The 24,380-nt window shown below is 39.6% G+C and overlaps 1 protein-coding gene across 6 annotated transcripts in view; it reads right to left on the reverse strand.

The window, feature by feature from the left end:
- GRIP1 (glutamate receptor interacting protein 1) overlaps window positions 1-24,380 on the reverse strand; it is a 664,081-nt gene that overhangs the window by 383,707 nt on the left and 255,994 nt on the right. For 4 of the 6 annotated variants that reach the window (XM_077913732.1, XM_077913736.1, XM_077913734.1 and 1 more), the window contains exon 1: window positions 7,102-7,249. The exons of the other annotated variants lie outside the window; for them this stretch is intronic. In XM_077913732.1, the coding sequence (XP_077769858.1) occupies window positions 7,102-7,234 (133 nt within the window). In that variant the 5' untranslated portion in view covers window positions 7,235-7,249. Of the gene's footprint in view, window positions 1-7,101; window positions 7,250-24,380 lie in introns of those variants that run through there. 6 annotated transcript variants of the gene reach the window in all.

Raw genomic sequence — 24,380 nt, forward strand, 5'->3', positions numbered from 1 at the left:
CTGAGAGCGAGGGCAGAAACTGTTAAACACACTGTGGTTATACTGCTAAGAAGTCTGCTCAAATTTGCTCACAGGCTCTTTCCTTCCTCCACCCGCTTTGGCTGTGCACTGCATGAGACACGCAGCTCTGCTGACTAGACCTATCATGGATTCCTCTATCAGGGTCTTTAGCACTAGGCCTGGGTGTGTAATGCCCTCATTTTGCAAATAAGAAACTGAAGAAGCATAGAGTTCCAAATGATTCATCTGAAGTCACATAGCGCCTTTATATGAAAATTACGTTCTTGGAGGGTAGGAACTTTAATTTAAAAATCTAGTTTTCATCTCTACACTTATTTCTATCAAATAAAAATAACCAAATAACAATATTTTCCAAATTTAAAAAATTACCCACACTATCAAACTAGAAACTAGCCCATCTGAGTTTCAATGCTGGTTCTGGTCCTCTCTAACTATGCAAACTTTGGAGAGACCTCAAGGACTGGGATTGGTAACCACAGAACTCTGAGGGGGTCTTTTGACCTTTTCCAGCGCCATCTCCGTTGCATGTTGACTTGACTCTCTCCTATTCCTGACTGTTTTTTACTATGTGGTAGAGGGCATGGTCTTGAATTTGCAAACTCCCAGAGGAGCACTGATTGGCCCCATTGGTTTATACGTCTGTCGTCACATCAATCACCACAGCCAACAAAATGATATAATATGTCAGTTTTGATCAATCAGAGATGACTGAATTGGAGTGGAACAGAGGTATATTGAATATGAGGATTGTTCCTCCCAGGGAAAAAGAAGAGTTTCAGAGCATACAAATAATGTCCATACATCATGCAAACAGAAAACACTGGAATGTGTTTTTCATTAAAGGAATGGGCAGGTTTGGTGACATTTTAGAAGTAAACAAAAAAAAGGGGGGGGGGAAGTTACCACATGGATGTGGGCCCAATGCAGAGCTCTTCTGTGTTTGTATAGTTAAAACAAAAATAGCATTGAAGAAATTACTCACCTCCACATACCATATGTTACATTGATGAAAAACTAATATGAATAAAGAGGAGGCATGAAATCTTATTGCATATTAGATCTAATAGAATCTATATTTATTTAGGTCAGGAAAAATTTTTTTTAAAGATTTTACATATTTATTCATGAGAGACAGAGTGAGAGGCAGAGACACAGGCAGAGGGAAAAGGGGGCTCCATGCAGGGGGCCCGATGCAGGACTTGATCCTGGGACCCTGGGATCATGCCCTGAGCCACAGGCAGATGCTCAACCACTGAGTCACCCAGGCATCCCACTGGATCAAGAAAAAAAATTTAACCATATATTTGTGGGAATATGCAAACAACTTAACATATAATTCAGAACTTATTTAAAAGAGACATAGGTTTGAATAGTGACTTGCCTCCTTTGGAAGTGAATGTGTTCATACCAGAATGAATTCACCAACAGCTGGATATCCACACAGTAGGGATGCTGAGAAAGGTCATAGGCTTCCCTAACTGAATTCCAAGATTCCTCTAATATTTTCTGATAGAGTTATGTCATTTTAAGTCTCCCAAAGGGATAATTATGGATAAAAGTGGCTGTATTTGCAAGCCACAGAGCAAATGGGAGGCGATACAGTTTATATTGTTCTTTGGTATTTGAATCACTGACAGTCACTGTCATTAACATCATCTACAAATACGCCATCATGTTAATTTGGCTTGCAATACTGTATTAGGAATAGTTTTTATTCAGGAGTTTAGTTTAAGATAAGGTGATCCATTGCTCAAAAGAATAAATCAACCTATGTGTGTGGGGGGAGGAGGAAATTAAGGCTTCTAATTCATGTGCAGATGGATCCCAGGTCTTACATATCAGAAAAGCCATCAGAGAACTAAAAGGTGAGCATGGAATAATGGATGCAGGGCTAGACCCTATCAGGAGGTCCGCTTCCTAGTCCCACTTCTGATAGATCACTGGGGCTTGCATAAGTCATGTAACATGTTTGCACCCGAGTTTATTCATCTAAAAAAACACTCAAGATGGACAACGTGCATTAAGTCCCTTTCAACTTTATTTATTCCTTTAAATTATTCCATGTGGGAAACAATACAGCTTGAGATAATAAAGTTGATGACACGGAATACCCGAGACAAGTGGAACATGGTAGCCAATCAATTTTCAACAAAACAACTGTACTAGAGATGGAAAGTAATTCTTAGAGAAGAAAAATAAGCAGTAGAGTCATAAAACAAGCAAGTTCGCCCTGTTTCTATATAATCCATGTCTCTGCCGATTCATTGGGGATTTCTTGAGTCAAACTAAGTACAGCTAAGGTTTGATTCATCCAGTGTCTCACATCCAACCCTTGCCAGTTGGATGATCACTCTTTTTAACATAGAAATAAGTGGCTTTTATGCTCATAAACCTTGGGAAGGTAAGGATAACCTATGAAATATGCTGCATTCTTTCCTTTCTTTCCCCAGCTGTTCCTTTCCTCTGGATCCCCTGGCTGAGGAAGGTGACTTTCCTTTTAATTATGTGTTCAGTTTTTATATGCATTACATCAGGGATCAGCTATCTTTCCAAAGGACCTGGAAAAGTTCTCACTCTATCCTTTTGGTACGCTTATCAAAAAAAAAAAAAAAAAAAAAAGAATCCTAATCAGATGTCAATTCCAGAAAGTAGAGTGGATGTGATTACTGAACTTACAAATATATATATAATAATATATAAATGTCATATATACTATTATATATATCATATGTGATATATATATATATATTATCAAAGGAACTAGTGAGAAAAAATTACTTGTACTAATTACCAATTCACTCCAATTCCTAAAATTTCTCACACTACAAGCAAGCACTACCAACACCGTTTCATCTCCAAGAAGAACAACACGGCATTTTTTCAATGAAATAAAAGAAAAAAAAAAAAAAAAGCTTCCCTCTTATAATACAGTTGAACATCTAGGCACTTGAGAGCCTGAACTCCCTAAGGATTTTATTGCTTAATAAAGTAACTTTGCTAACAATGTTTTTATACACCACGTCACAATCTTTTGCTCAGTATCTATTAGAACAGGCAAAATAAAATAAAACAAAATAAAATACAATACAATTTGTAAATACAAACAACCTTTTCTCAAAAGGTCTAAACCACAGTCTTGTTCCGTCCTTTCTCGGGTTTCTCTGAACTGGCCTCCATGGGAAAGGTGAGTAGACCCGAGCAGCTTCTCCACATAGCTTTTCTCCTGCCTCAGTGAGTCAGGATGAAAATCTTGGGTACCATGGAGGAGGTCCTTTGCCTAAATCAGTGCCATTACTGGATGCAAAAGGTGCTGGAGCCAGAAGGAAAAGTGACTCATGTACCTTTCATATGCATATGAGAGAAACATTCCTCCTTCCCAAGTAACTCAGTAACCCTCCCCTTCCCTACATAGGCCATGGCAGGTGGGGATTTCTATCACAGATATGAGCAGTGCTAAGAGCATGTTTATAAAATGTACATTATCTGCTTTATAATTTGAATATTATCTCATGTGGTTAAATAAAAATATATATTATGATAGGGCCAGAGGGTTTATTTTTCGTATGAGACATTAGTCAAAATATAATATGCCAGACCCTGTAAAGGGGCATTGCTATAACAGTATTTAGTGAAAAACAAATAAAAGCACCAAACACAATAAAACTGAATTTCAGGATCCTTTTCTAGCTTTTCATTACATTCAGTTTATGAATCAGTTTTGGGATCGATGCAAGTTTTTCTTAAGGAAAAAATACCAAATGAGTCATCCATGTGAGATTTTCAGAGCAAATGGTGCTTCTTGGCAGATACGATAAAAGATGAAGTCTAAGATTTACCAATATGTTCAGAATTTCATAGGTATAAACATTCTTCAAAACTGCTTAATATTCAATGATAGATTACTGTCTTAAAGGAATAGGAATCTCCCTACTGATAATTCCTGCCAGAAAAATAATTCCCACCAGACACCCAGGTGAATTTTTTCATTGAAATCCCAGTTAAATCCTTCAGCCGATACCTTCATATAAATTGTTTCAGAACTAAAACAAAGCTTAAAATCCTATAGCTCTCAAACTTGAAAAATCTCAAGAAATAAAGCCACCTCTTGTCACATTTTGGGAAACAAAAACCCACGAAAGTTTGGGGATTTGCCCAAAGCATCTGTCTTGATTATTTAAACTCTAACTCGAGAATTGTGGAAAAATAGATGAGTATTGAAAGCAGAATTTAAAAAAATCAAATATAGTCATCCCATGCACAGTGATAAACATCAAGTACATATAGAATCTGGGAATATATAAAATCAGTCTATCATCATTGCCATCATTGCTAAAACTCGGTTTTGATAGAGTTATCGAAAAATCATCCATTTTTAGAATAATTTCTCTTCCGCAGTATCAGACCCTAGTGACATTTTAATTAAGGCTTTGACATTTCATGAGACTACAAACTGTGTTACATTTAAGATGAAGGAAAGGATGGAGGGACTGTAATTGGAACCTACAACAGAAGAGGCATTATTTAGGATAAAGTCAAGTATCAGTGAGCACTTGAGAATGTACTAAAGAAAAAGCAGACTTAGTGGAGAGTTTTTTACGACAGTTTTTCTAGCTCGATCTTCCACTATTATATATCTAGAGTCCTGGTGTTAATCTGAACCACTAGATAAACTGACAAGACAGAGAGTTAAGTTTATTTCAAGAAAAAAAAAAGATACAGGGAGAAAAATAAGAATGACTCTCCTGGTTTATCAACAGCACCATTAACTAAAATGTGAATGTCCTCAGTAAATTCCACTAAGTTTTGAGCCTTAAAGCAAATAGTTTTTCTAAGCCATCCAGGGAAACATAGGGCATTGCAAATTATGCCAAAGACTAATTAAAATAGATACGCTGTAGATGTAATTGAATTCAACCATATTGCCCATTTGAGAGGATTAGTTTTAAGGATCAGTCTTAGCCTTTAATACATTTCTACAGCTGTAAAATATAAGTGGATGTCTTCCCTACACAATTCAAACAGGCCCCTGAAACTGAAGCCAAAAGATACACTGCGAGGTCATTATATTATATGACATGTCTTCTTGAAAAGCCCTGGCTCTGTGACATTTGATGAAATGTCAAATCCCATGTGTGTGAGTCCACTGAGACACGTTCTGTTTATTATGTAGCAGTTGGAAGCTGGTGAACAGCAACATGCATCTAACTCCACAAAGTTAAATATTACATAACGGGTATTTTCAGATAAGGCACAGGGGAAAACATGTTGGTTATGTATCTAAAGCAAATGACTTTTGACGTTTAGCATCTTATTCTTAGCATGACCTTTACAAATCAGGTTAAGACACGATTCTCTAAAAGTTACTGCACTTGATGTATAAAGACTAATGCTTTAGCTATATATCCAAACCCTAATTTGAGGGTATTTCTTAGATACCTTCATAAATATTTCTCCTCACAGGCATATACTGTAAACTTATAAAGTATTTATTTTGTTTTAAAATTCTTACAAAAACTAGTAGGATACAGGCATTTGAGAAAGATTACTTGATTCTATTTGCACAAGCACATCCCAGTATGAGAAAGATTACTTGATTCTATTTACACAAGCACATCCCAGGACACACCCGAGAAGGTGTGAATTTGACTCAACATACATTGGTTGTGTGAAATTTGTACAACGGACACCTACAATGTAATTAAAAGTCCCTAAACTTGTCTTTTTTTTTTCCAGTCTCCAAGTTTTCAAAATTACGCCTGCAAGCAGATAGTATTTTTTGACGAATACTATCACATGAATATAAATTACATTTTTAAGTATATTATGGAAACTAGGTTTAGGAAACACACTGTCACTGCATTAGAACAGAATATTAACATAAAAGCATTATAAAAGAGAAACATCTCAAAAATGCAGGGATTACTCTGTAAAAGCAACATAGCCATATCATTCCAGCAAATGTCAAAGAATTATATTTTTTCATTATTATGTTATTGCCACCACATGACTCTTCAATCCTCAACTTTCATCAATCACAACAGAATTTCTGGCATTAAAGCTAATTCTCATGGATTTCAATATCACAGAAATAGAATCTAAATTATTTATTAGCCAACACTTAGAGGTTGCAAATGGGGATATATTCATGAATACACATCAAAAGGCCAGAAAGAATTGGAACTGAAATATGAGTTTATAAAGATCCCTATTCGAGAAGATAAAAAATAACTTTTAATTTCGTAAATGTAGAGTATATGTAACTGTCAGTTAGTTTCCCACATTTAGGGCACTTCATGAATGCAGTGATGTCTGCATGTAGCTGCTTTCTCTCTGTACCCTGAGGCGTTTCTGGGCATTGTGAATCCATTGGGACGAGTCTAAATCTCATCAGGAACTTACAGCACTGATAAGTATGAGAATGACTCTGGGTCTCTGCTGTTTATCAGCTAATTTACAAATGTCTCAATACGGATATATTGTTTTATTCTACAGGTATCACTGCTTCCAGCTGATGGTGAAGAAGTGTTCCCTTAATTTAATAATTAAATGATGAACACGCATCAGAGAGAATCATTTGAACTTCCTTCTACCAATCTGACGCCCCGGATTAATCACACATACACGTCTGGAAGTCTGTATCAGGAACAACTAATCCCCAACATCCACTTGAAGGCCAACAACTGTCGGTTCCCAAGAAGCTCATCTCCCCTGCTGGGGATGGAAAAAACAACCAACCAACCCTGTTAATCAGAAACAACGACAGCAGAACACAGTCCAACCACCCCATTGTCCTGCAAGATACTTTCCGAATGGTTCACTAAGATTATAACATAATGGATCAATCACAGCTCAACTCCTGCCCAGGCTTGGAACTGGCTGGACGGGTTATGCTGTGGACATGCTGCGGGATCGCTGTTCCTGCAAACCGACCCAGCAAAATGTTAGCACTTCGGTACTTACAGACGGCTCACAGACTACACCATCTGGGGAACCTTTTGCATGTAAGATCGCAGCTCCAGACAAGGTTTAGGGATAGCCGGGCGCTGGGGAAGGAACAGGAGGGTGGAGGCAAGCGCTTACTTCGAAAATGCTCCGAAGCGTAATAGTAGACGTCCTCATAGCCCTCGTGGTAATCCTCTTCTGGTCGGTACTTTTTCCCCTTCCTTCTCCTCGATCTCCTTATCTGCCTGACAAAGCCCAGGAAGCGCTCCATCGCTGCGGCGCGGTGCAGCGGGCTCAGCGGGCTCAGCGGGCTCAGCGGGCTCAGCGCGCACCGCCCGGGGCCGCAGCCGCAGCCGCAGCCGAGCAGCCTCGGGGCCCGGGCGCGCCCCCTCCCCCTACACCCCTGCTTCCCGGGCCCACGGGGTCGCCTTCCAACCTGCCTTCTCGGCCCAACCACCCGTCAGGTGTGCAATTTACATGAACACGGAAAGGGCAAGAGACAGACGGAAAGTGAGATCGCGGGAGACCTGAAAAAAAAGAAACAAACAAAAAACCCAAAAACAAAACACAGCAAAGCTCTGCACTTCAAACAGCTTCGAAACGAAACGACAAAGTTCAACAAGAGAGTCGGCGTTGGAAGCGACAGGAGTCCGAGCCCCCAGGTTGTCCCCCCATCCTCCGTGCTCCATCCTCCATCCCACCACCCCCACCCCCGGCTCCCCGGGCGCAGGGGCGGGGGTGCGGGCGCTGCGAGGGGCGGGGAGTCGCGCACGTCGCCCGGGATGTCCCCCCATCCTCCATCCTCCGTCCTCCGCCCCGGGGCTCCCCGGGATGTCCCCCCATCCTCCATCCTCCATCCTCTGTCCCGGGGCTCCCCGGGATGTCCCCCCATCCTCCATCCTCCATCCTCCGCCCCAGGGCTCCCCGGGATGACCCCCATCCTCCATCCTCCGCCCCGGGGCTCCCGGGGTTGTCCCTCCACCCTCCATCCCCCCCTCCCCGGGCGCAGGGGCGGGGGTGCGGGCACTGCGAGGGCTGCAAGGGACAGGGAGTCGCGCACATTGCCCGGAATGTCCCCCCCCCCCCCCCCCCCGGGCTCCCCGGGCTCCCCGCGCGCAGGGGCGGGGAGTTGCGCTCCTTGCTCCTGCACTGAACCAAAGCCGGAGACCCAAGCGGCTCCTGCTTACCTGCGGATCCCACTCCGCAACCCCGGCACCCTCGACGGCAAAAGCACCTGCTGGGGGGACTCCTCGGACTGGGGGGGGGGGGGAGGGAGCGCGGAGCAGAGTCCTCGACCTCGCGACCTCGCCGGCCCGGGGTGCGCCCTGAGGTCACCGGAGCAGCAGGACCGGGCTGGGCGGCCGCCTGCAGGTGCCAGGCTCAGCCTGGGCATCCCTGGCCCCCGGCGCTGTTTGAGCTCAGCATCAAAGTGCCCTGCCCAGAGAGGGCTTCTGGCAGGCTTAGTAAGGGCAAGCCACGTCCGGGAATAAGGAAAACTGCAGGGCTTGGCTGCCTGTGTTGGGGGTAGGGGGGGATACAAGTAATCCCACTCTGCTTACTGCAAACTCGAGTATAAAGCGGAGCTGTTACACTTATTTTGAAAACATATATATGAAAAAAGATGGGCTAAAGAGCCAATAAAATATGCCTGGCGAAGATGGAGAGAAGGGAAGTATTTTTTTTAAAAAGGCTTATACCCTGTTCATTCTTTGTCTCTGAAATCACCCTTTTTTTCTTTTTTAAGTGCAACAATCAGAAACACTTCAGACTAGACGTAAGAGGTAATCTAAAGTCTAGACAGGTCAGCATTCATCGTGGATAATCTTTCTCCCTCTAGTTTCTTTCTTCAGGGTCTTTCTTTTTTTTTCTTTAAGATTTTATTTATTTATTCATGAGAGACACACAGAGAGAGAGAGGGGGTCAGAGACACAGGCAGAGGGAGAAGCAGGCTCCATGCAGGGAGCCCCATGTGGGACTCGATCCCAGGATCCCCGGATCATGCTCTGGACCAAAGGCAGACGCTCAACCACTGAGCCACCCAGGGATCCCTCTTCAGATCTTTAAGTGAATGTGATTTTTTTGAACACCAGGAAAAATTCAGTTTGTTTATAATTAATAAACACGTCAGTCTTTCATCTACGAAACTAAAAGTATTCTTCAGCTCCATGTTCCCAGAAATGTAATTGTTTGGGAAAGCTTCTTACTATGTAAAAGTTGTTCAATATCTATGTACTATCAGTTTGTAGGGCCGTCCTAGAGGAAAGTTATTGTAAGCATTATCTGTAGCTAGATTCACAGGAGTTTGTCTCTCCTCTAGATTCAGACAGTTCTCTATTTGCAGATATTAATTGCTAATGACACAGTGGGGAGACACTCACAGAGGTAAATATTCACCAACTGAGAACACTTCACCTCTCAAATGTGTAAAGTGAGATTCAAGGGTCACATAAATTTCCCCTATTCCTCGAGATTTCCCACTTTTTATGCCGTATGAGTGAGTCTGTGAAGAGAAACACAAACTTAATGATGCTGACAAAAAGATACTATAAAATGTTTTATGAACATCTTCAAACAAAAAAAAAATCACTTGTCCATAGGTTCCAAATCCTTTCTTTATTATTCTGACTCCCTCAACCAAAATAAACTAGAACAGTTAAATAGCACTGAACTAGAAACTTGAAGATCCAGAGTCTTAACCTTGAATAGGTGACTAAATAAATGACTTATCTGTTGGTGGCACATGGGTGGCTCGGTCGGTTAAGCAACCGAATCTTCATTTTGGTTCAGGTCATGATCTTGGGGTCATGAGATTGAGCCCTGTGTGGGGCTTTGAGCTCAGTGCTGAATTGGCTTGAGATTCTCTCTCTCCATCTCCCTCTTCCTCTGCCTCTCCCGCCCCCCACTCGCCTGTGTTCGCCCTCACTCTCTCAATAAATAAATAAAATCTTTTAAAAAATAATACATCATCGGTTCATTTAATATTCTTGACAACACTGATAATGAGACGATACCTCCATGAGTGAGGAAATAAGGTTCAAAGATGTTTTAGTGGTTTGTCCAAGGCCACAAAGGTAACACAGCCAAGCACCACCTAGTACCATGTATTTTTTCATACAGATTCAGAGATTATCTTGTCTAAGAATTATTTGCACACAGTAATTCACTGTTTTCTATGCAAGTTTGCTATTGAAAATAGTTGTTGACTTCCATTTTCAATTGAGATTAACGTACATCCTGGTGTATATGTGACTAATTTGTCAAGTACACTTGTCCCCCAGAGATTATTCAGGCAACAAATTTTACCCAACCACTCCTGAATTATTACAACTCTTAAGTTGGTGGAGACCACATTATTTAAGTGTTGTAGTTATGAGCTTCTAGTTGAATCTAAAAGGACTGATGTTATAGGACAGATGATGTTTTAATAGAGAGAATATCCTTTTTGCATAGACCAACTTCAAACGCTCCACTACAGTTTACAGATTGCTAATTTTAATATTTAAAGAGACTTTCTAGAGCAGTGGTAATCAACCCTTTTTAAAAACATTTTATTCATTTGAGAGAGCGCAAAAGCACCAGCAGGGGGAGGGACAGGGGGAGAGGAAGAGCGAGAAGCAGACTCACCACTGAAAAGGGAGTCGGATCCCAGGACCCTGAGATTATTACCTGAGCCAAAGGCAGACACTTAACCAACTGAGCCACCCAGGCGCTCCAGCAACAGTTTTTGAATAAGAACCAATGCAAGGTAAAATGACCTACAAGCAAACAGAAATTATGCTTTACCTTTCTATTATTTTCATACTTTCAAAGGAATTTATTTGGGAGGTAAGCATTTTGGTATCCGAGTATAACAAAATGTTCATAGAAGATGAGGTGTGGTGGTGCTTGGGAAGAGTTTATAACTCAGTCATATTCTTGGAAGGGTAAGACAAAAGAAGGGAACAGCCCTATTAAAACAATCCCAGGTGCTTGGGAAGCAGGAATGGGGAATCTGCTATTTAAAGGCGGTGTACTTGGGTCACTGAGAATGAAAGAATGTGGCAGTGCACCACGTGAAGGATGGGGGGCCTGTGTGTATGTGTCACAACACAAAAGACGGAGGGCAAGACACTTGCCTCCCTGCTTGAGGGGTGGTGCAGATGGACAGGATCCTTTCTTCAATCTTCCTGGGTCCAACTTCTGAATTTTTCCCATCTACTATCCTAACTCCTGCATGGTTAGCAATGGAGGACCAATCTTAAATCTATCAGGACTTGTTATGGCACAGTAAGATAATACCCTACCACTGATGACAAATTAGTGAAGTTCAAGTCCACTCAGTTAGTAGCACTACCGTTTCTGTAGAGAATTACCCATTTGCCCCATAGCACTAGCAGTGGTAAGTGGTGCTGTTCACCAACTGCTGCACTCTGTAGTTGAAACACATGGGATAGTTTAGAAGTTGCAAATGGCAGTTCACAGATTAAGTACCTCCCACAAATAGGGACCATCTGGCTCACATATGCGTATTTTTTGTTTTGTTTTCTTGTTTTCTGTTTTTAAACTGGGCCAATATCTAAAAGGCAGGGATTTCACAAATAAATCCAGTATTTTTTTTCTTGAAAACTGGGGCCCCACATCGGGGTCCCTGCATGGAGCCTGCTTCTCTCTCTGCCTATGTCTCTGCCTCTCTGTATGTGTGTCTCTCATGAATAAATAAATAAATAAATAAATAAATAAATAAATAAATAAATCTTAAAAAAAAAAAAAAAAAAAGAAGGAAAGAAAAAGAAAACTCAAAAAATCTGGCAACTCGAGGCCTAATTCCAACATGGCAACTATTGATTAGAGCTGAGCAGTGGCTGCCACCCATAAATAAACATGGGCTTTCCACTTAGCCACAGTCTCCTCCCCTGGGCCCAATCCTCTCACTCAGTTACCACTGGTCCCTAGAGGCATTTACGTTCATGAACCATTTTGAGATATTATCCTGACTACACCGTTCCAAAACACTAATTTCTTTAAATATCAGCTCGCCTACATTTTCACGTAAAGAAAGCAGATTATTATCACAAATTGGTTTGAACTGAGCTAAATGTTCACTAAACTATAAAATAAAAATTCTCAGAAAAAAATGTGTTCACAAGCGAAAAGAAAGTAGGTTGAATTATTCAACAAAATATGCTTCAACCAACAATAGCAAATACGTCAGAAAAAAAAAAAAGCTAATGCTTTTTTTTTTTTTTCTGGGAAGTAGGCAATTGCCTGAATAGCAGCTACGTGGCTTCCATACACTTTTGTTTTTTTTTTTTGTTTTTGTTTTTTGTTTTTTTTATTTTTTTTATTGGTGTTCAATTTACTAACATACAGAATAACCCCCAGTGCCCGTCACCCATTCACTCCCACCCCCCGCCCTCCTCCCCTTCCAACACCCCTAGTTCGTTTCCCAGAGTTAGCAGTCTTTACGTTCTGTTTTGAATGAGATTCTCCAACCCCTCTTAGGAAAAGAGAAATAGACCAACCATTGAGATTCAATCTTCAATTCACAACCTTCCCTAGATCACTGATGAAGCAGCGACCATCCGTGTTTATTCAGATCGAGTGTTGGTTATAGTATTTTTTGAGTTGCACTATGGAAAATCTGGTCTCAAAGAAATCTTTGAGACAGTAAATCAATCTGGCCTTTTTAGACACCATGGTGTTTGCAGATGACGTCAAGAACTATGGCAGACTCCCTGCGACCTTAGGGAAGACCCTCCACATGCTGAGGATGGCAGAGGAGGAAGAGAAATGGCCCCTGGTATTCTTAATCAGACCTTATCCGACCCAACACCCCTATGTCATAGCAAATGATTTATAATGTGCCCCTTTACTAGTCTAAATGAAAATCATATAGCATGATACATACATACATAATTTAAGCACAGCATCATATATATTTAATCATATGTATTTGAACTAGTAAATCTGAGGGTACAGTTGCACCAGAAGATGGAGTTAGATCCTTACACCTACTTCTTTTTAAAAACTTTTTTAAAACTGAGGTAGAGTTGACACACAATGTCATATAGTTTCAGGTGTATAACATAGTGATTTCACAAGTGTACAGGTTATGCTCTGCTCACCACAAATGTGGCTACCATCTATTGCCATATGACATTGTTAGATATTATTAACTATTTTCCCTGCACTCCACATTATATCCCTGTCTTTTTTATATTATAACTGGAAGTTTGTGCCTCTTAATCTCCTTCACCTACTTCATCCTTTTCTCCAACCTCCCTCTCCTCTGCCCTGTGGCATCCATTTGTTATCTGCAGTTATAGGTCTGTTTCTGCTTTTTATGTGTTTGTTTTGTTTAGATTTCACATATAAATGAAATAATTTGGTATTTGTCTTTGTCTTTTTTGCTTGCCATAATGCCCTCTAGATCCATCCATGTTGTTGCAAATGTCAAGATCTCATCCTTTCTGAGTTGGAATTGTATGGAATTGTTGAATCACTGTATTGCACACTTGAAACTAATAGAATTCTGTACGTTAACTACACTGGAATTAAAATAAAATTTAAAAAACAAATCTCAGCCTTTTTCATGGCTGAGTAAATTCCTCTGTGTGTGTGTGTGTGTGTGTGTGCGTGTGCATGCGCATGCACATACATGTGCTGTGTACCTCACATCTTCTTTACCCATTTACTCATTGATGGACACTTGAGTTGCTTCCACATCTTGGCTATTATAAACAATGCAGCAGTAAACGTAGGGGTATACAAATCTTTTTTAATTAGTTTTTTTGCTTTCTTTGAGTGAATACCTAGAAGTGGAAATGTTGGATCAAATGGTAATTCTATTTCTAATTTTAAGAGGAACCTCCATATCATTTCCCACGTAGCTGCACCAACTTACATTCCCATCAACAGTGCCCAAGGGTTTCTTTTTCTCCACATCCTTGTCAACACTTGTTTTTTCTTTTCTTTTCTTTTCTTTTCTTTTCTTTTCTTTTCTTTTCTTTTCTTTTCTTTTCTTTTCTTTTTTCTTTTTTTCTTTTCTTTCTTTTCTTTTTTTCTTTTCTTTTCCTTTCCTTTCTTTTCTTTTTTTTTTTTTTTGTCACTCTGACAGCTATAAGGTCATTGTGGTCTTAATTTGCATTTCCCTGATGATTAGTGACGTTCAGCTTCTTTTCACGTGTCTGTGGGTCATATGTATGTCTTCTCTAGAAAAAATGTCTATTCAGATTCTCTGCACATTTTTAACTAGATTATTTGGGTTCTTCTGGGGTGAGTTTTACAAGTTATTTATATATTTTGGATACTAACCCCTTATTGGTTCTATCACTTGCAAATGTCTTCTTTCATTCAGTAGTCTGCTTTTTCACTTTGTTTATGGTTTCCTTCCTTCTTGCAACTACTTCTAATGAACAATTTTAAATTTAGGGGATGATCACGAGCCATTCCATACAACGTACAGAAAATAACAGGATAGAGTCACAGGTGGACACTGCAGTAAAACGTAGTACATCGGCTATATGTTAAAACTGTGAAATACTTCATGTCAAGAGAATGGAAAGACAGACTTGAGAGAATATTTACAAAAGACCCATCTGATAAATGACGATTATCCAAAATAGATGAAGATTTCTTAAAATTCAACAATAAGAAAATAAACTACCTTATTAAAAAATGGTCTAAAGACTTTAACAGCCACTTCACCAAAGATGTACAGATAGCAAAGAAGGATATGAAAAGATGTTCTACATCAGATGTCATCAGGGAAACATAAATCAAAGCAACAATGAGACACCACCCATTAGGGTGGCCAAAACCCAGATCAATGACAACAGAAACTTCTGTTAAGGATGTTGAGCAATAGGAACTTTTATTTATTGCTGGTGGGAATACAAAATGGTATAGATGCTTTGGAGGACAGTTTGGCAATTTCTTACAAAACTAAGCAGGATTACCATATGATTCATCAATCACACTCCATGGTATTTACCCAAAGTTGCTGAAAACTTAGGTCCACACCAAAGTCTATACTCAAATATTTATGGTAGCTTTATTCATAATTGCCAAAATCCAGAAGCAGCCAAGATATCCTTCAGAATGTGAGTTGAGGGATGCCTGGGTGGCTCAGTGGTTGAGTGTCTGCCTTTGGCTCAAGTTGTGATTCTGGGGTCCTGGGATCGAGTCCTACATGGGGCTCCCTGCAGGGAACCTGCTTCTCCCTCTGCTTGTGTCTCTGCCTCTCCCTCTCTGTGTCTCTCATAAATAAATAAATAAATAAATAAAATATTTTTAAAAATGTGAGTTGATAAATAAGCTACATCCAGATAATGGGATATTATTTATCACTAGAGAGAAGTGAGCTATCAAGCTCTGAAAAGACAGGGAGCGAAATTAAATTCACATAATTAAGTGAAAGAAGCCAATCTGAAGAGGATACATACTGTAGGATTCCTACTACATGACTTTTGTGAAATGCAAAACTATGGTGACAGTAAAAAGACCAACGGTTGGCAAGGCATTAGGGAGAAGTGAGGGGCGAGTCAGCAGAGCACACAGAGATTTTAGGGCAGTGAAACTACACCATATGATGCCCTCATGGTGGATACATGCCAATTATACATTTGTCCAAACTTACAGAATGTAGAACACCCAGAGTGAAACCTAATGTACACTAAGGATTCTGAGCAACAATGATGTGTCATATATATATATATATATTTGGATATAACAAATAGACCACTGTGGTGGAGGATTTTTTTTAAGATTTTATTTATTCATGAGAGATGCAGAGAGAGAGAGGCAGAGATACAGGCAGAGGAAGAAGCAGGCTCCCTGTGGGGAGCCTGATGCAGGACTTGACCCCAGGACCCTGGGGTCACGCCCTGAGCTGAAGGCAGATGCTCAACCACTGAGCCACCCAGACATCCCTGGTGGAGGATATTGATAACGTCTACCCATGTTAGGGGTACAGGCTATATGGGAAATATTTGTACATGCTGCTCAATTTTGCTGTAAACCTAAAACTACTCTAAAAAATGAAGTCTATTAAAAAATGTTTTATGCCTCTGTGTATAATGGTATTAGCTGCTAGGCTCAAATAAATAAGTATTCACTTATAGGAATATTTACTCATATAAAATATTTGAAAGTTGTACAAACTCAGGATAAATTTTCAGCTTTGTGAGAGTTTCTCTCTCACTTCAGTAATTCTAACATCCCAGGCCACCTTTCACAAAATGCGACCAAGTCCCCTTTTCCCTTCCAACTCCCCTAACATTGTGGTAATCCAAAATGCTCCCATAAATTTCTAATAGGGGCATCTGGGGTTATTCCAGCTGATGACCCCTGAGCTAAATTAACCAAGCAAATGCTGCCCTTCCCCTGAAATTCTCCCTCGGTACTCTAATACCTCTCTGCCCCTCTTTGTTCTCTTCATTTAACACACTTTGTAGTGTGAAGACTAAGTGTATTATTCAGCTATTTCAGTAGCTGTTGTTAAAAAACAAGTCATATCCTAAGAATCTAAATTGTATAATCCTAATATTTTGTCTTCTTGCTCTTCATGAATTTGTGCAAAATGTAAGGAAAACTAAGTTCCAAAATAAATGCTTCAAATTAAATGTAAATGCTTTACACCAAGTCCAAGGCATTTAAATTATAGCTCTGCCAGTAACTTCACTTGGATTTACTAGAAGGAAAACACTGCTTGTTGATATACTAGCATTAAGTCTTTCTAGATAAAGAGTCACCAAAGCCCTGCAATCAACAAATGCTCCAATTCTTACATTTATTTAAGTCATGAAAACACTTGTTTTTTTTTTTGTTTTGTTTAAAAACAACAACAACAACAGTAAAATAATAGCTCGTGGTCCAAACTGGGCTCATTAGAGCCTGAATTAATAATGTTTTCAAGTAAAAGTGCATCTTTTTAAATTCTTCTCAGGTACCCATGTCTGTAGGTAAGTAAACATAATCATATAGAGACACGCATTCATCGTCCCTGGCAGAGAGTGGGTGCTCAATAAATCTTTCTTTTTGTTTTGCATTCTTATGTTAGCAATGCCAAGATATCTTAGTTAATAAGGCATAAAATCTAATGCTATATTTTTAAGAAGTTAGATTCACAAAATACTGATATTAGAAAAGATTTCAGAGATCATCTGAAGAGATGAGAGCATCTCTCTATTTCCCTCTCTTAAGCCTAGATTCCCACCACATTCACACTAGCAATCCTACAAGACCCAGCCCTGAGCTATTTCCGCTTGATGCATCCTGGCTCTACTCTGGAGCAGAATAGACTTTTCCTCTGCACGTTAATGGTACTTTGCTTCTGCGTCTTTTAAAACAATAACTCTTTCCCCGCAACTAGACTCAGACATCTAGTTAGTTAATGTACAGTTAGCCATTATCATTAATTTGAGATTTGTAAATAGTATGCCTAATTTTATCTGATGTGCTCTGTTTTATTTCAGGGAAAATTATAAATGTATATTTAGAAAAAAAAGATTTATTTATTTACTTTAGAGAAAGAGAGAGCAAGTTGGAGGAGGGACAGAAGGAGAGGGAGAGGACAAGTGGACTCCCTGCTGAGAGTGGAGCCTGATGCCTGGGGCTTGATCTCACAACCCTGAGATCATGACCTGAGGGGAAATCAGGAGATCAAGAGTTGTATGCATAAATGCATAACGTACTGAGCCACCCAGGCGCCCCATAAAAGTGTAATTTGTATACTTACGACTTTTAACTCTTTTTACTATTTTTTTCCTGGAAGGCTCTTTTCAGTAAGTGAACCAATGATAACAATAGTAGCAAAAACAGATTTAAATATTTCTTGCTATGTCTCAGCCTTCCAGAGTCTCCTGTACTCATTTAATCTTGGCAATCCTATGAAGTTGGTACTATCATTTATCTTCATTTGTAAATGAAGAAAAGAGACACAAAAAAGTTAAGTAACTTGCTATAAGCCATACAGCTAAGAGTGGCACATTTACTAGTCTGACATGAAATTCACAGATTATATAACCAGCATATCTATAATTTAAAATACATATGACCTCCTAACAATGAACCAGGCAGTTTAGAGTGTATGCTCTTAATCATCATGCTATGCTGCCTCTCAAGAGTTATTCTACTAACACTATTTTTTAAATGATGATTATAAGATAAAATTGCAGCTATCTAGATTCACTGTATATACTCAAATGAATGATCTAAGGGATTTATTTAAAATGTACAACATGCTAGAAATTACGTATTTTGCAAATATATAACTGACAAGTACGTTGAGAAACTTTAGACGTGAAGTTACAAATCTGAGATGGGAATGCATTTGTTTTTCAAATTCCCTTAAGACAAAACATGTTGAGACCACTGACTAAATGTAGTGCTGGTTCCTTGTCACCTTTGTAGCCTCAGCTGGGAGAGCTTGTTACACGCTCAATGTCTGATGAGTGGACAGATGGAATGAAGACTGAACAAAGGCATGAATGAAGAATTGACTGAATGATGGCTAAAGAGACAAGATTTACTTAAGATTGCTAAGGGTGGGAGAGCTATCATACAGTGGAAGTAGAGCCGTGCTCTGTCCCACTGTGCTAACAGGTCACAGAGAAGATAGGAGAGTGAGAGGAGGCAAGGAAGACAGAAGATGGGGCTGGGATGCTCCAAGAGACCACACCCAAAAAGCCACTGTTCCTTTAAGTGGAGATGGACCTGAATGAGACAGATGAAGCAGAGCTAAACCGACAGCCTGAAGCCAAACCCATATGTCTTGCAGGCTGAAGCAGAGCTGCCGGGCTGAGGCCAGCCTTGGTTAGCCCAAATGCAAACTCCCTGCAGACCGGTTTGTGGGAGACTAGAGAGGACTGTTGCTGTAAAGCAGCAGACTTGGGGAGTGGCTCATAATGCAGCTGCAGACGTGTCTGGTGCAGCTCATGCTGGATTACACATGATTGGGTTGGGTTTGTTTTGTTTTGTTTTTTTTTTTGTTTTGTTTTGTTTTGTTTTTTAAATCTATCTTTCTGACTAGACTGGGAGCGATATTTTATTGATTTGAAGGTCTTTGGTCTCACTGAACCCACAGTAGATGGGTAACTGTTTAAAGAGGGGATGGGGGATCCCTGGGTGGCGCAGCGGTTTGGTGCCTGCCTTTGGCCCAGGGCGCGATCCTGGAGACCCGGGATCGAGTCCCACATCGGGCTCCCGGTGCATGGAGCCTGCTTCTCCCTCTGCCTGTGTCTCTGCCTCTTTCTCTCTCTGTGTGCCTATCATAAATAAATTAAAAAATAATAAAAAAAAATAAAAAAAAATAAAGATGGGATGGATGGAAGAAAGAAAAAAGCATTATACAAAATAGCATTATCCGAACTGCAATTCTGTTCCATTTGCATACTTACAACTTTTAACTCTTTTTGCTATTTTTTTGCCTGTTAGGCTCTTTTCAGTAAGTGAACCAATGATAACAACAGTAGCCAAAACAGATTTAAATATTTAAATTCTATTTGCAGCCACTTGAGCACCCAGCCCCAGGTATTGAGTGGGCCCAAATACACACCAGGGGAGCCTCAGAAAGTAGACTAGTGACCATGTAGGAAATATCTAGGAAACAGTCCCAGAAGGTGGCCAGCACAGACCACTGTTCCTGTTGTTCCAAAAACGTGCAACTTGACACACATGAAGAGGATTCCAGCTGGATCCTCCAGAAACCGAGATCAGGATGTGAAAGATTCTGTTTAGTTTGAGGGTGAGTAATGGCTACTTGTTAGAAAATCCAAATTAGGTTTGTCCTTAACTCTTGGATAAAGTTGGATAAAACTCAACTCCTTAGTTTCTTTGGGCATTGAAAACCCCATTTCTGCCTTTCCCTATGCTATATTTATTTTTAACTCTTGGTATATGTTTTTGAAATTGGATGTTTCCAGAATCTTGGATTATGGGAGAATAATCCAATAATCCGTGTAGCCCAAAGGCCAAACCGAAGAAAGAAACCCTGGTCTAGCTAATTTAAGTTTCACTGACTGTAATGAATTGTCTCATGTCAGGAAATCTAGTCTCATGATGAGAACAAAATGTAAAATGTTATCAGGAAAAGACTGGAAATTGGAGAGTTATCTTCAGTTGACCAACTCTAACCTCTATTATTCTGTCTTTGTATAATGATTCAATATACCTGAGAAAAAGAGCATGAACAGCTGGATTGGTTTTTTCAACAAGAATGACATGAAGTATTGAGTTTATTGAGAAGCCTTTCAAAATATCCAGATTAGTTTTACAAATGGGCATAATATCCAACATTTGCCTCTACCAAGTTTTTCATGCACTTATTATTTCACAAGTGGGCACACTGCACATTATGTAGTACATTATGCCTTGTAAGTATTCATTGCTGGAGAAGACAGGAGGGTAGACAGGCATAGAGAAGTATCATAGTCTAATTTATCATTGTTACTCTGTATTTAAGTGAAAGAATGCTATTTCATTTACATTCTCACCCAATACCCTGATCCCCCTACTGAGCTCCAGGTTCATACAACCACTTCCAGCTTCCTATTAAGATTGCACAACAGGCCTCTCCAGGATAACCAGGTCAGAAACTCCAGCACAGTCCTCAAACCTGTAACTCCCACCATACTTCCCATGTCAGTAAATAGCATTATCCTTACAATTGTCCCATTTAAAAAAAAAAAAAGAGTCTATCCATGATTCTTTTCCTTTAAGACTACCCACATCCCATTTATTGGCTATACCTCCAAAATAAATCCCTAATCTACCCACTTTTTTATGCTCCACTGCTACCCCCAAAGCCAGCCAGTTTTCCTTCTAACTAAGCACCCTATTTCTACTCTCATTCTATTTTCCATACATCAATCAGAGGGATTGTATTAAACCTACTTCAGGTAATGTCATTTCCCCGCCTTTCGCTCCGTGATGAGTTCTGTATGTTCCACAATCCTTATCAGGGCCTTTAAGAGCCAACTGTAGCCGGTCTCTGCTTCCCTCTTTAGCTTCTTCTCCTATTACTCCCCACAGTGACCTTCTTCTTGTCCTTGTCAAGCTCTGAGACTTTGTCCTTCCTGTTCACTCTGCACCAAATGTACTGCCCCCAGACTTTTGCATAGATGGATCTTTGTCGTATTATTTAGGTCTCAGCTTAAACTTTGCCTCCTTCTGGTGAGGGCTTTCCAGATGCCTCCATAATAATACAGCCCCCACAGTCACTTTGCATATATCCTTGTCATGTCCCACTGTCAGAAATTACTTGCTTTGATAATGTGCTTGCTTGTATGTTAGCTGTTTCTTCTCTTCTAGAATATGACCTCCCTGAGAGTTGGGACCTTTACCCTCATGCACACTGTTGTAACTGGCCCAAGAAAATGCCTAGCAATATAGAGAAATAATAAGCACTTGGTGAATGAAGAATGAATGAACGAATGAATCAGATTTAGTGTAAGCACATATTGTTCATGGTTTATTTTATTTTTTTCATGGTTTATTTTAACATACTATTTGAATTCCACAAGGGTCTTTAAAGTTTCCTTCCTAAAATATATGTTGCACATTAGAATCTGCCAGCAAAGACAAGAAATAAGACCAGATCTAAAGGTTGGTCAGAGCTGGTGTGGATTAAGCAGCTAGCATGTCATAGGTGCTAAACACATTTCATAGAGTGAATAAATGATTCTTTAAAGCTTTAGACATTCCCAAAGCCCTTTCAAGCTAATGGTTTTAACTTTTCACTACACTTGCCACTAAACTTAGTATCAAGTGGAAAGATGGGTTGGAAGTCTCCCCATCTCCTGGCACACCCACTGGTTACTGAATATCCAGCATGCAGCATGTGTGTGGGGAAACAATTGACTGAATAAATGCACAAACGAATGAACCAGTTGAAGTTCAATAATAAGAGTAAAGAAGAGAGGCAAGAATATAATTTAATCAAAATTAGATAAGGAGCTTCTAAAATATCAACAACTCATAGATTCTTTGATAGCAAACCAGAGGCAAGTGTGCCCGTAAGTGACAGCAAGAACTGGGGCCTTGGAAATGGCTTTAAGAGGAAAAGGTTAAGAAGGTAAGATAAATCATATGGCAAAGCATTTAGAGGAAGGAAAAGAAGAGAAATTTAAATTAGATTAGTCATCACAACTCGAAAAAGAAGTGAGACTATAGGAAACTAATTTAAATACCAAGCAAATGTTTCTATAGCCAAATGAATCAGTAATAATAATAATAATAATAAAAACCTTAAGCTTTTGAAATGCAGTGCTTTGGTAAAATAAATCAACCAACCAAGAAACATAAACAAATAATAAGTGTGTGCCATTTAAAAATAGATTTTTCTTGCTGTCTAGTAGCCTGGAAGGACAATGGGGGGGGGGGGAAGTGGAGGGGCGGTGGAGACATGAAGAAGTATGAATGAATTCCCAGGCAATAGAACCATGAGGTAGTACATTGTTCAGAATCACCAGTAAGGAGTTTAAATAAATCATGTGAAGTCTCACAATTATCTAAAAGAACTTCATAATCAGCACTATTTTTTCCACCATCGCTTGAAAGCATCTAGCCACACAAAAATAATAACCGCTTGCAGCTAAAAGAGACTTTCTAATCTAGATCTTTCTATCTACGATATATCTTCAGGGAAAATATGAATTGTGATACTTTCCATGTTTTTCAAACCTCTATAATATTCAGGTGGCCCATTCAGCATTTCAAATTTGGAAGCAGGGATCCCTGGGTGGCGCAGCGGTTTGGCGCCTGCCTTTGGCCCAGGGCGCGATCCTGGAGACCCGGGATCGAGTCCCACGTCGGGCTCCCGGTGCATGGAGCCTGCTTCTCCCTCTGCCTGTGTCTCTGCCTCTCTCTCTCTCTCTCTCTGACTATAATAAATAATAATAAAAAAAAAATTTTTAAATCAAATTTGGAAGCAATTTTTGCTTTGAGTTTTAACTCTCATATGCTCACACCACACATAGTCTTGACTGAATATATTAATTAATTTTACATGGTGGAAAAATAGAAAATATCTTTAAAAACTGAAAAAAATCATCTCAGTTCTTTTTTTTTTTAATATTTTATTTATTTATTCATGAGAGACAGAGAGAGGCAGAGGGAGAAAGAAGCAGGCTCCATGCAGGGAGCCTGACGTGGGACTCGATCCCAGGACTCCAGGATCACGCCCTGGGCTGAAGGCAGATGCTCAACCGCTGAGCCACCCAGGTGTCCCCATCTCAGTTCTTCAAGCCCTTTGAAGCCCGATATATTTGGGAACTCAGAATGACTGCCTGACATTTCATTTTGCAAGAAGTGTAAACAACTACAATAAATTTACAAATGCAGACATGCTACAGTTAAATTTCATTTCACGCTTAGTAAGCAAACATTATCAAACTATAAGCACTGTCCTCCACTGTCTTTTTAACTCAAAATCTGGTAGCCAATGGATGGCCGACCTTGAAATATTTCACAGATGGATGAATTAGCTTAGTTTATTTGTGAATCTGCAGACTAGCAAACTTAAGCTGCATGTATTACTGTTTGAGCAGGTGGCTCTATACTGTTTTTAATAAACAACACAAATAATTAGTGATCAAACAGAGCCAAATTAGAGGCCCAATTAAGAATTATTGAGGGAAAAAAAACCACTAAGAATAGCAAATATCTTTTTTTTCTGCATTCAAATTTCTTTACTGACTTGATGTCACGTTCATTTCTTAATGGCAAGTTTCTTTCAACAGCTTGTATCAATTTCAATGAAAGCAGGAAAATACATCCATTGAAGAAACCATCAGATTACATGGGGATTTGGGAAACTCAATGAAGACTAAGCTATAGAGTGCTGGGTAGTTTCTTATGGATCAGTATTTACCTGTATGAAACCCTCTTTACTTAAACATGTTTAGTTTTGTAATACTGCCAATTCCTTTATCAGTTACTCAGTAAATATAATAAAGATACAAGACAAAAATATGTAGGGGGGTAAAAACCCTCATAATATACTTCATCATTTTGATGCCAAAATCCTGTATGTGAGAACCTTCTGTTCAATCCTTGTTTATTCAGTTTAAAAATTAGTTTAGGAGCACCTGAGTGGCTCAGTCGGTCAAGCATCTGACTCTTGATTTCGGCTCAGGTCATGATCTCAGGGTGGTGGGATCAAGTCCCATGTTAAGCTCATGCTCAGCAGGAAGTCGGATTGAGATTCTCTCCCTCTCCTTCTACTAAATAGAAGGACTATTTACTACTATTTATTTACTAATAAATAAATAAATCTTTTAAAAACTTATTACACAGTACCAACTTCCAATTACAAGTTCTTGGAAAGGCAAATTATTGATGTAGGTCTTTCACTGGTAAAAATTTCTTTGACTAATCAATCACTAAAACTGACATATGAACTAAAGTCAACTTTCTTTAAAGTTGTACTATATGCTATT

This window comes from Canis aureus, chromosome 11 (assembly GCF_053574225.1).
Source record: "Canis aureus isolate CA01 chromosome 11, VMU_Caureus_v.1.0, whole genome shotgun sequence".
In the NCBI taxonomy this organism is placed as follows: Eukaryota; Metazoa; Chordata; class Mammalia; order Carnivora; family Canidae; genus Canis; species Canis aureus.